Raw genomic sequence first — 12,905 nt, 5'->3', positions numbered from 1 at the left:
CTAAACTACCTTGGGAATAAATAGTTTAAGCACGGCCTTGCGAATTTGTTTTGTCTTCACACTGTAGATTATGGGATTCATTACAGGAGGGATGAGCAGATAAACATTGGCAATGAGAGTGTGCACCATAGGAGGGGCATTCTTCCCAAATCTATGCACCAGAGACAAGCTGATCATGGGGATATAGAAGATGGCAACAGCACTGATGTGGGAGATGCAGGTTCCAAAAGCCTTTTTCCGCTCCTCTACGGATGCAATGCTGAGCACAGAGCGGATGATCAGAACGTAGGAGAGAAGGATTAACACAGAGTCCAGACCAGCGGTAGAGATGACAATGGCCAGGCCAAATGCACTATTTATCTTTGTGTCTGTGCATGAAAGCTTCATCACATCAGGGTGGAAGCAATAGGAATGGTGGAGCACATGACTGTGGCAGAAAGACAGACGCTTAAGGAGCAGGAGCAAAGGCACTAGGGCTGTTGTGCCCCTGATAATGATTGCAACACCCACTTTGATGATCCTCGAATTGGTCAAGATCATGGAATAGCGCAGAGGGTTACAGATGGCAATGAAGCGGTCAAAGGCCATTGCTAGGAGTACCGAGGACTCCATGAACGTGAAGCCATGAATAAAGAACATTTGGCTAATGCAGGTGTCAAAGCTGATTTCTCGAGCATTGAACCAGAAAATACCCAGCATGGTGACCAGTGTGGATAGACACAAACCTAGGTCTGTGAAGGACAGCATGGAGAGGAAATAGTACATGGGCTCATGGAGGCTCGACTCAGTAATGATGACAAATAGGATCATGCCATTCCCAGAGACGGCAATGGCATACAGACAACAGAATGGGATGGAGATCCAGATGTGAGAGGCTTCAAGACCAGGGATGCCAGTAAGGAAGAAGACAGCAGGATGGAAAATGCTCTGGTTGAAGGGTGGCATGGTGACCAAAGGAAGCAGATACCCTTGGGAAAAAGGACCATACCCTATAATAAAAGGGAAGAAAATGTTCTCACTGTCAGGTACATACCATACAATTACAGGATCATTAGTTAACCATGTCCTTTTAACTTTTATCTCCTGGTCCCTTTCCTCTCCTGATCTCCCTTTGATCATGAGATTTCCACCCAGCCACCTTTCTTTTACATTCTTTCCTAACTTCCACATATGACAGAAAACATATAATTTTGGACTCTTGACCTTTTGAGTTGGGCTTTTGTTGTTTTTTTGTTTTGTTTTGTTTTTATGTTTGTTTGGTTTGGTTTTGTTTTTCTTTTTAACCAGGGATTGGACCCAGGGACACTTAACTGTTGAGCCACATCACCAGCCCTTTTTAATTTTTTTTTTTTTTGAGAAAGGATCTTGCTAAGTTGATTAGGGCCTCACTAAGTGGATGAGGCTGGCTTTGAACTTGTGATCCTCCTGCCTCAGTCTCCTGAGCCACTGGGATTATAGGCATGTGCCACTGCGCCCAACTGAGTTTGGTTTATTTTACTTAACATATTAGTCTCTAGTTCCACCCATTTTGTTGTAAATCGCATAATTTTACTTTTACTATGACTGAATAAAACTCTATTGTGTATATATATACCACATTTTCTTTACCCATTCATCCATTGTTAGGCACCTAGGTTGATTCCATAGTTTGGTTATTTTGGATTGTGCTGCAATAAACATGGCTATAGATACTCTTCAAATTATTCCATGAAATAGAAAGGGACAGAACACTTCTAAATTCATTCTATAAAGCCAATAAATTCCCTTATGCCAAAACCAGATAAAGGTGCATCAAAAAAAAAGAAAAGGAAAGAAACTCTGGACCAACACTGCTGATGAACTTATATGCAAAAATCCTTAATAAAACTTTAGCAAATCATATTCAACAACATATTAAGAAGTTGGTTTTACCCCAGGATTGCCAAAATAGTTATTACATGAAATCTAATAAATATAATTCACCATATAAATATAAATAAGGACAAAATTCACATTGACATTGTCATCCCAATAAAGGTAGAGAAAGCTTCTGAAAAAATTCAGCACTTATTTATGGTAAAAACACTGAAGAATCTAGGGATAGAAAATACTTACCTCAGCATCATAAATGCTGTATATCACAAATCCAAAGCCAACATCATAGTGAATGGGGGAAAACTGAAAATATTTTCTCTATAATCAGGCATAAGACAATCATGTCCACTCTCAACATTCCTATTCAATATAGTAGTAGAAATTCTAGCCAGAGCAATTAGGCAAGACAAGGAAATAAAAGGATACAAATAGGAAAGAAAGAAGTCAAATTATCACAGCAGATGATATGTCTATACTTAGAAGATGCAAAAGCTCCACCAGAAGATGGCTAGATCTAATAAATTCAGCAAAGTAGCAGTTTAGAAAATCAACATACAACAAAACAACAGCTATACACCAATAATGAATTGGTTAAGAAATCAAGAAAACTTTCTCATTCACAATAGCCTGAAAAAAATAAAGCTAAGGATGTGAAAGACATTACAATAAAAACTACAAAATACTGGGGGGAAAAATTGAAGAAGCCACAAGAAAATGGAAGGACCTCCCAAGTTCATGGATATGCAGAATTAATACTGCTAAAGTATTGAGCCAAAGCAAGACTGAAACCCAGCAAGGCAAACATTAAATCTTAAAGTATCCAAAGCACATTTTAGCAGGATGTATATACCTGAGTGCTTGGGGTGCCCTGCCTCTATGGCCTCTATAGCAGCCTATATGGCTACTCTCTTAGGACAGCTCTGCATGCAGCATGCAGGCATTCTTCAAACCTGACATTTCTTCCTTCCTGGGTTCTCCATTGCAGCTTCAGCTTCACTGATGCAGCCCCACACATCCTCTCAGGGACCACTTTCAGGGACTCCAACCCTGCCACACACTTCCTCGTCTCCAAAGTCTTCTCTGAAATGTCATCAGAAACCTCTATGACCTGTAACTTGGAATCTGCCTGCCTGAAAATCATCTACTCATGAATGATGCCAACATCTGCCACCCGTGCAAGCTGTACCTGGGCCCATGTGAACCATGGCAGCAATGGCCTATGAGTTTGTTGTCCACAGATTTCTCAAGGCAGCCCTAAGGACTCAGGGAACTCCACAGCTCTATTCTCCAAAGAATTTTCCCTGGAAAGTCTTTGAATCAAATTTTCATTTTTATACTTTTGAACTTCTGATGTATGGAGTCTTGTTAATTCTGGAAACACCCTCAAGGCATCTTCCCTATTATGCTTGTGAAAAGCATGTGGCTCCTTCTTAAAGGCACTAATTTCTTCAGCAATTGCACCCTCATTTAATTCTCCTTTAAATATGTTCCTTTTCTGGTCAAACTGTAAAGTTTCTAAATTCATTTGCTCTGTTCCTTTCTGCTTCCAATGCTCACTATAAATTTGGCTAAAAGCAGACAGTGAGATCCATGCCACTTCCTGAATACTATGCTGTCTTAAAATTCCATCTGGCAGATAAATAAGTAGGTCATATTTAGTTTTATCTTTATTTTTCTTTACTTCTCTTCGGGTGTTGTGTTTGTTGCTGTTGTTGCTGCTGTTTTCAGACAGGAGTTTTGCTATGTTGCCCAGGCAGGTCTTGAACTCCTAGGTACAAGTGATCCTCCCATCTCAGCCTCCAAAATATATTAGGTCACTTTAAACTCAGCCTCCCATTAAGTTTCAGAAGAATAAAATGCATTCAAAATATTTGCCACTCCTAATACTGGTGACTGTAAGTTCAATTCCCAATGAATCCTCATTTCCATCTGAAATCTCAGCAATCATTTTCTGTCTGCAGTTCTATCAATATTCTGGACTTCTGAGTCCCCATCAAAATCTCTGCTTAAGTTTTGATTACAACATTCTACATTTTTTTCTAGCCTGATCTTCAAATTTTTCTAAATTCATCAAGCAAACCAATACCAAAGGCTCTGTCAAATCATCAGCTGCATCAGCAATGAATATACTCCTGATGCCAGTTTTCTGTGTTAGTCAACTTTCTGTCACTGTGATAGAATACTTGAGGTAATCAACTTATAAAGAGGAAAGGTTTATTTGGCCTCACAATTGTGGAGGTTTCAGTACATGATTGGGTACCTCCATTACTTTAGGACTGTGGCAGCATATCATGGTAGAATCATATGGTAGGGCAAAAGTTTCACCTTATGGGCGCTAAGAATTAGAGAGAAAGAGGAAAAGACCAAGGATCCACAATTCCCTTTGAGAACAATCCCCCAGTGACCTAAAACTTCCTACTAGGCTCCACTCCTTAAAGGTTCCACAATTCCCAACAGCATCAATCTGGAGACTGTCTTTAATACACGGGCCTTGAACATTAAAGATCTAAACTTTAGCAAGTATTGTGTGTGTAGGAATGTGTTAAAACAAATCCCACTAATTTGTATAATTATAATGCACCAACAAAATTTTTAGTTTTTTTTTTTTTTTAATTGGGAGCTAAAACAAAATAAAACAAACTCTTTGGGTTTGGACTTAGCCCTTAGACCTCAACTAAAAAATAAGGCTCACTTTTTCTTCTGTAACTTTCTACCCAAGAACTGAAAAATGTACCGACATTTGTATCCCAGGAGAAATGACTTCTGCCCTGATAATGAGGCATAAGTGTTGTCAGACTAATGTCCGCTTGAAATCACAGCAGTGGGAAAATGCTGTGGAGTAATAAATCTTAAGGAAAAGAGGTCTTAGTGCAGAACTCTGTACAACAGTAGCATTTAAAGAAAAGCAGAAGTACCTTCTAATGAGACTGCAGAGACAAGGCCACTAAGGTGAAAAATGACTCCCAGGAAACACAGGAGCTCTCCAGTTTTCTCAGATCTATGGTCTCAGAGTCAGGAAAAATGCTGGTCACAGTAGCATTTAAATGAACCTTTTGTATGAATGAATTGCTTCTAACAAATAGTGAGAAACCTAGACACTGAATATTCGGGTATATACTGTGATTTCTTATATACAGTGCACTCAAAACAGATGCGAAATTCAGGTCAACATATTGGCATATTTTTAGAAGGAAGACATTTTCTTGTTAATCTGGTATTCATCCTTGACACTAGGAATCTGCTTAAATTTGGACATGGTGATAAAAACAAGTTTTTCTAGATGATGTGGAAAGTAAGAAAGGAACTTAAAATCATATACTCTTAACCTTAAAGATGAAAAAGAAGGTTCGTGATTAATGTTATTTTTATTACAGTAAATAAATTAAGAAATTTCATTTAAAATTAATATTCAAAATATATGAACAATTATACAGCTCAACAGCAAAAGACAAATAAGAAAATTGAAATGGAAAAATTACATTAATAGACATTTCTCCAAAGAAATCATACAAATGGCCAACAGGTATATGAAAAGATGTTCAACATCACTAATCATGAAAATGTATATCAAAATCATAAGGAGATATCACTTCATACCTATGAGGGTGTCTATTATTTTTTTTAAAAGACAAATGTTCAAAAGGACATGAAGGAATCAGAATCCTTGTACACTATTGATGTGAATATAAAATCATACAGCCATTACTAGAAGCAATATTTAGCTTTATCAAAAAAATTTAAAATATAAGTGCCATATATGTGTTTGAGAAATACCACTTCTGAATATATGGTCAAAGGCAATGAAATCAGTATGTTGAAGAGATACCAGTACTCCTGTGTTGATTGAAGCATTTTTCACAATAGTCAATATATGGAAACAACCTAAATAGCCATCAGCAAGTGAATGGAGAAAGAAAATGTAGTATATACATACATCGGCTTTAAAAAACAATAAAATTCAGATGCATACTGTAACATGGATGAACCTGGAGAACATTATATTAAATGAAATAAGCCAGTCACAGAAGGACAAATACTGCATGATTCTACTTATGAGTAGCATAGTGAAATTTATAGAAACAGAGTATGGAATGGTGTTTGCCAAAGTATAAAGGAAGGGAGATGGGGAGTTGTTATTAAATGGGTGTAAAGTCAGTTATGCAAAAGAAGTAAGTTATAAATGTCTGCTGCTACATTTCTCATGGTATCTTTTTTATTAATTCCTTATATTCACAGAGAAATAGTAGGGCTCTTGTAACATAGAAAATTCTTTTAGCAAACTTAAAGGAAGAATATTTAAATTTTAAAATTTAGATTTTTAAAAAGTTCTATGATTCTTAAATCCATCCTTCACTTGTCTTCTATAACAAGCAAATACCTAATAACTATTCCTAGATATATTAAATGTCTCTTTCTCCCCAATTGATGTTCTTTTAAGCCAAGGACTATGAATTGCATTTATCTGCAACTGAAACACCAGGAATAGCTAAATAGCCTTCATACATACCACTATCCCAATAACATCATTGGATATTATTAGCTCTATGCTATGTATGAGAAACAGACTAAGACAAGAAAACCAAGGCTCAGAGAAATCATATTACTTTCTCATTCACCCAGCAAGATGATGGCAGATCCAGGAATTGACCTCTGTTCTGGCTCTAAATTCCATGGCTTTGATACTATTTATTTTAAAGGAATTAATTTAAAGGAATTGAATGTTTAAAAACTGCAAAATTAGGGGCTGGGGTTGTGGTTCAGTGGTACAGCACTTGCCTAGCACATGTGAGGCACTGGGTTCAATCCTCAGCACTACATAAAAATAATAAAATAAAGGTATTGTGTCCATCTAACTAAAAAAATAAAATTTAAAAACCACAAAATGAATGAACTTATGATTATAGTCTATATTTGCAATGACTATTTAGAACATTAAAACATTTTAATTGACATATTAATCCATTGAATGTATACTCATGGATTCCTCTGAACCATTCTAAGTTGCTTTTATAAACTATCTAGTCTTCAGTGCTCTAAAAAACCAACAGCATGCACAGAGATATTCTTGGGTCTAGATTGTGAGGTCATTTATCCTGCCCTCTGCTTTTGTAAAATTTTTATTTATGATTTGGTACTACGGATTGAACCCAGGGGTGCTTTACCACTGAGCTACATCTCCAACCTTTTGATTTTTTTATTTTGAGACAGGGTCTCATGAAGTTGCCTACGCTATCCTCAAATTTTTGATCTTCCTTCCTCAGCTTCCCCAGTAGCTGGGTTTAGAGGCATGTGCCACCATGCCCAGACTGGCCCCTGCTCTTTGAAGGGTCATCACAGGCACCAGATAATGTTTGAGAGAGAGAGAGAAAGAGAGAGAGAGATTATGTCAACCTCCCAAACTCACCGGTAGAACGGTCCTTCTAGACTAAAGCTGGGGGATCAGTCCCTGATTGGCCCTACCCCCTGACACTGTCACTGAAGTGGCTCTCTTTCGCCAGAAACCCATAGGGAAAAAATCCAGGAATGGAAGTACTATCAGATTTAAGAAACATAGCTTTATAAGGAACTCAGAAGCTATTTGGTGAGAGTCATTTGCCCAGTAGAAAAACAAATTCTCAGGAGAGAACTCTGTACAGCTGTGTCCTGCTAACCCTTTGTGTTCCAAATGATAGATTGTAAAAAAGCAATTTCTTTTCAGTCTAGCTTCACTCTAACTTCTCCATGGGAAATCCTGAAGATGAGCTACAATTTCAGGTCTCTTTCGAGAACAGTGTCACTCACAAACAGTTGTGGGACAAAGCTTTGCATAGGGCCAGAGAAAAGGAATGTTTAAAGAAATATTAATGGATCATCCATGATTTTGTTCAGCTGTCATTTGCCAGATTTACAGCAATCATAAGACACTCATATAGAAAGGGAGTCGCTGAGTAACTATATTCTCTGAAACCAGTGCAATGGTTATCTGGTTCAGAGCCTAAGGCCTCCCTTGGTGTTCTGAATATCTTGGAGTGGCTGCCCTCCTGTGCATAGACAAAGAAAACAATTTAAGAGGAAATAATTAAGGCAAGACTACTACTATATTTTGTGAGTCCCTCTGTGTCTCTTGCCAATTTACAGAGTTATGAGTTTGTTCTGATAGCTGGACCCAAACTTCTATAACTACAGGTAACACTGCAGTGGAGAATTAACCCTGTTTGTTTTGCAGTGCTGGGGATTGAACCCAGGTCCTGTGCCTGCAAGGCAAGCACTCTACCAACTGAGCTATATCCTTCCCCAGTCTGAGTTAACCATGTTTTGTGGACAGTTTTTATTAACCTTCGAGTTTTTGTGGACACTCAAAATTGAGTCTCAGGCTGTGTCCATTAATTTAGCCTTGGACGCTTAGTAGTGAGCTTGACTGGCTGATAAGTTCAAGAATAACTAATTAAATGTGCTTCTTGGCACAAGAAACTGTCATGATGGCATTACTTGACAAAGACCTGCTATATGAAAAAAGGGAATGAAGAAACTATTTCCGTTAGAGTTATCACAGAGCAGATACCTTCATTGACCTATTTTTATTTATTTATTTATTTTCTTCTTACAAGATTCCAGATTCCTGGGAAAGTCTACAAAGTTTTTTTTTCCCCCAGAGGATTTCACCAAGAACCTAAGAAAACATTCTTTTTAAGGTAACTTCTGGACTAATAAAAACAACCTTCCCCAGAAAGCATTTCAACAGTTGGGGAAACATTTTCAGTTTGGGATGAACTTGCCACAAAGTACGTGAGACTCTATGGGGAAATACACAATTTCAACATACCCTTTTAAGACACAGAAGCAAAAGGAGATGACCAAACTATTACAGGGATATAAAACTGAAAATCCTGCTATGCTAAGGACTACATTCTAAGGAGTATTGGTCCATGAACACAGCTGCAGGAGATGGGAAACAGCAGAACCCCAAGATTGTTTTCAGTGTAAACCCCAGGGAATTAAGTCATTTATTACAAGGCAATAATGAACAGTGGATACACAGGCAGAGGCCATAAAAAATGAATGTTCTCAGTGTTAACACCCTTGGTATCTTATAAAAATGTATATTATGATTCAGAAGATTGATTTTTTAAATATTTCTAATAAGCTTTCAAGTGATGCCAATGTTGTTGATCCTTTAATAGAAAAGATTTCTTTTAATATTTCTCTTTTAAGTGTTAACATAGTATTGCAATTTCCCATGTATTTATTTATATCCCCTACTAGACTTCAAATTCTGTAATATCTGGGGTGATGTCTATTGTGTTCACCATTATACCTTCAATATCTTATTCAATATCAGATATGAAATGTGTATATAATATTTTTGTAATGCTAAATAATCAAAAACTCTGATAACAGCATGTATAAGACATTGATGGGAAAAGAGATGAATGGAATAGACAAGACTAACAGGAAGAGCTACCAGAAGTTCATAGGAAGAGGTTAAGTATGAGCTATATTTCTGACTGACATTGAATGGTCAGTGTCAGCCAAATCATTAGGGCAGGAAACTGCTCATAATTCAACATGGATGAAGCCAAGAAAAGAAGCGAAAGTGGCTTTAGAGAGGTGATGGGGCTTTCCTCAGACCATGAAGGGCCAGTAGGTGATGTGGGGTCTTAATATATTTTACATACAATTTTTGATACAGAAATCAGTTTTTGTTGCTGTTGCCATTGTTTTCTTGCTTTTAAGTTTATTTCTACAATTTGCATACATTAACCCCAGATTTCCTGATTTGTCTCAGGTTTCTTTCTCCTGTATCACTTTCTTTCTGAACCTGCACCATTTGCTGCCTTGAAAGACTCAGACCTAAAACCTGCCTTCCAGTTTTCTCATCTGGCATAACTATTCACAGAAGCAGCTACATACATGAATTCAAAGGTCAAACAACTTCCCAGGACAAAATAAATATACCTTATGTATTCCATATCATTGATAATTTTTAACCCATATTTTTTACTAGTGTAAAAATAATACTGCAATAAATGTTCCTGTGCATAAAATGTGGACTCACTCTGTTATTTTCCTTTCAATAAATTTTTAGAAATGGAAACTTATGAACATTTTAAGACAATAATATGCTGGAAACTCTACTTCCATAAAGTTTATGCAAATATTGTAAAATAATACTTAGTCCACCATAGCACAGCAACACAACACTAAGTTTTTAAAACTATTTGCTGATTGGATAGGCAAAAATATTTTGCTGTATACTGCAGCAAAATGCTGACACTAAATAAGATTTATTGCAAGTCCTTACAACACAGTTTTCTTGTGTCAAATTCTGCCCTTTCTGGTTGGATTACCAAGTTTGGGAAACATTACTCTGAAGTCCAATAATGTCATAGACTATGATGTGTTTTCCAGATTCAATATATAGATATTGACATATTAATAACAAATGTCTTTATGTAATTTTTTGAGAAACATTGTGCTTAGACTCCTAGTGTAATAAAATTGCCAGTGATAGTTTTGCTAAGCTGACAGGAAAGTAGGATAACAAAATATATATATATATTATATTGATATATATTGTGTATATTATATATAAATATATTTATATATTTATTGTATCTTATATATCATATATATGTATGTATATACACATACACACACACACATATACACACATATATTGCTGGACTGATGGGGACTGAACTCAAGGCTTTGTGCATGCAAGGCAAGCATTCTATAATCTAAGATTCATCCCCAATTTTAAAGGCCATTTTTTAAATTATTTGTTCTAATTAGTTATACATGACAGTAGAATGCAGTTAGACTCGTTGTACACAAATGGAGCAAAACTTTTCATGTCTTTGCTTGTACATGACACAAAATCACACCACTAATAAATCATACGTGTACATGGGGCAACAATGTCCAACTCATTTCACCATACTTCTTCCTCATACCACTTCCCCTCCCATCACTCCCCTCTGCCCAAAGGTCCTCCATTTTTTCCTTGCACACCCCCCCCATTATGGATCAGCATCCACGTATCAGAGAAAACGTTTGGCCTTTGGATTTGGGTATTGGTTTATTTTGCTTAGCATGATATTCTCCAATTCCATCCATTTATCTGCAAATAAAAGGCCATAATTTGAAGAATATGGACCAATGTAGGTAGGTATGAGTACTTTGACCAATATACACACCAGTTTTGTGTACATGTGCAAAGATCAAAACAGAATATACATACAACTACTATTCTTACAATTGCTCTGAGAGAAGAATAATATCCTTTAATCTGGGGAAAGAATAAATGAGACCATTCTCAAATAGTTTCTGAGATGGGTGGTAGAATTTGCCCAACCTGCCAGAGGAGAGTTTTTCAAAGATCTCAAGAAATATACTGTCTGGAGACACAATAGTGGAGAAAAAAAATCCATTATGTAAAAAGTTTAAGCATACATAAGTGATGACTGTTAACATCCAATCTGCCACATAAGCATACATGCATGCTATTGAGTTTAAGTGACTTAAATTTGGAAGTATTGCTGAATGGACATCATATGAAGACTTTAAACAATGAATTTTGAATATTGAAAGGCTGTCCAATATCTGAGGCTTTGAATACTGGTTATGCCACTCACTGAGAGACCTAAGTAAGTTACTTAAACTCTCTAATTCTTGGATACTGCATAAATCAAACTAACAGTGGATTTTTCCTATCAAATTGATCTTAGAGTTGTATAGGTCAGAAATTGATATGGATCTCACTGAGCTAAAATCAAGGTACCAGCAATTTTCATTTATTTATAGAGGATCTAGGGAAAATTGACAAATGACAAATCCTTTGTCATTTGTCTTTTTGGAGATTATCCACATTTCTTGACTTGTGGCCTCCTTTTGCCATTTCCAAATCTAGCAGCAGTGAATCAAGTCCTTCTCACACTGACATCTCTCTGGTTCTCCAATTTTAAGGATTCATGTGTCTAGAATGAAGAAACACACAGCCCAACTAATCTCTCCAACTAATCTTGAAGTCTTTAATTTTAATCACATCTATGAAGTCCCTTTTTCCATATAAGTTAACATATTCCAGGTTCAGGATGTGGACATCTTGGATATGTCAATATAATACCATTGAATCTGGAAAACACATCATAGTCTGTGACTTCATTGGACTTCAAAGTAATGTTTCCCAAACTTAGTAATCCAAACAGGAAGGACAGAATTCAACACAAGAAAACTGTGCTGTAGGGACTTGCAATAAATCTTATTGAGTCTCAGCATTTTGCTCCAATAAACAATAAATATTTTTGCCTATCTAATAATTTTGCCTACCACAAACTCTCAGCATAGTAACTTGGACATAAAATACACAATAAAATATGATTGATATTGTTTCTTTTTTGTTACTTTGTAAAGAATAAAATACCTCAGGGCAAGACATTTTTTTGTACTATATATTCAGTGCAACAGACTTAGTGTGAGGCAAATGAGATCAGAATGGAAACAAAATAAGGAAACTACTGAAATTACATGAATAAGAGAAAATTTTTTACTTGATAAAGGTGGAAATTTTGTACATCATGAAGAATGATCAAATTCTTATTGTATTTTCCAGGAGGCTGACAAGACTTGCCGATAGATTGGACACAGGATGTAACAGACAGAAATCAAGTGTGACTCAAAGATTCCCAGGCCCAAGAGGGGTGTAGAAATGCTGGAAATGTCTGAGGATTTAAAAAGGCCAGAAATAAAAATGATAGCTAAATAATACATAGCAATCTATGGGTACAATTTACTAAAGACTAATGAGGGTGTTATGGTTTGGATCTAAAAAAGCTTATATTGAAGTCTTGGGCCCCAGTGCAGCAAAGTTCAAAGGGAGATTTTTAGGTAATGATTGGATCATGAGGGCTGTGACCTCATCAATTAATATAGTAATCCATTGATAATTGGATAGACCTCTGGAAAGTGGGACCTAGTTGAAGCTAGTCACTGGGGGCATGCCCTGGCAGGATTTATCTTCTCCCTGGCCCCTTCTTCCCGCTCCTTGTCCCTATCTCTCTCCATCTCCTTCT

The 12,905-nt window shown here is 36.6% G+C and overlaps 1 protein-coding gene across 1 annotated transcript; it reads right to left on the bottom strand.

The window, feature by feature from the left end:
- On the bottom strand, nt 1-945 carry LOC107157023 (olfactory receptor 51F2-like). Its single transcript, XM_015503261.1, has one exon. The coding sequence runs from the start codon at nt 943-945 to the stop codon at nt 1-3; it is 945 nt and encodes a 314-aa protein (XP_015358747.1).
- Between the last annotated feature and the right edge of the window lie 11,960 nt (nt 946-12,905).

The sequence above is a fragment of the Marmota marmota genome, unplaced genomic scaffold (assembly GCF_001458135.2).
Source record: "Marmota marmota marmota unplaced genomic scaffold, marMar, whole genome shotgun sequence".
Lineage (NCBI taxonomy): Eukaryota > Metazoa > Chordata > Mammalia > Rodentia > Sciuridae > Marmota > Marmota marmota.
The sequence above is the reverse complement of the archived record's forward strand: the minus strand, read 5'-3'. Positions and strand labels throughout refer to the sequence as shown.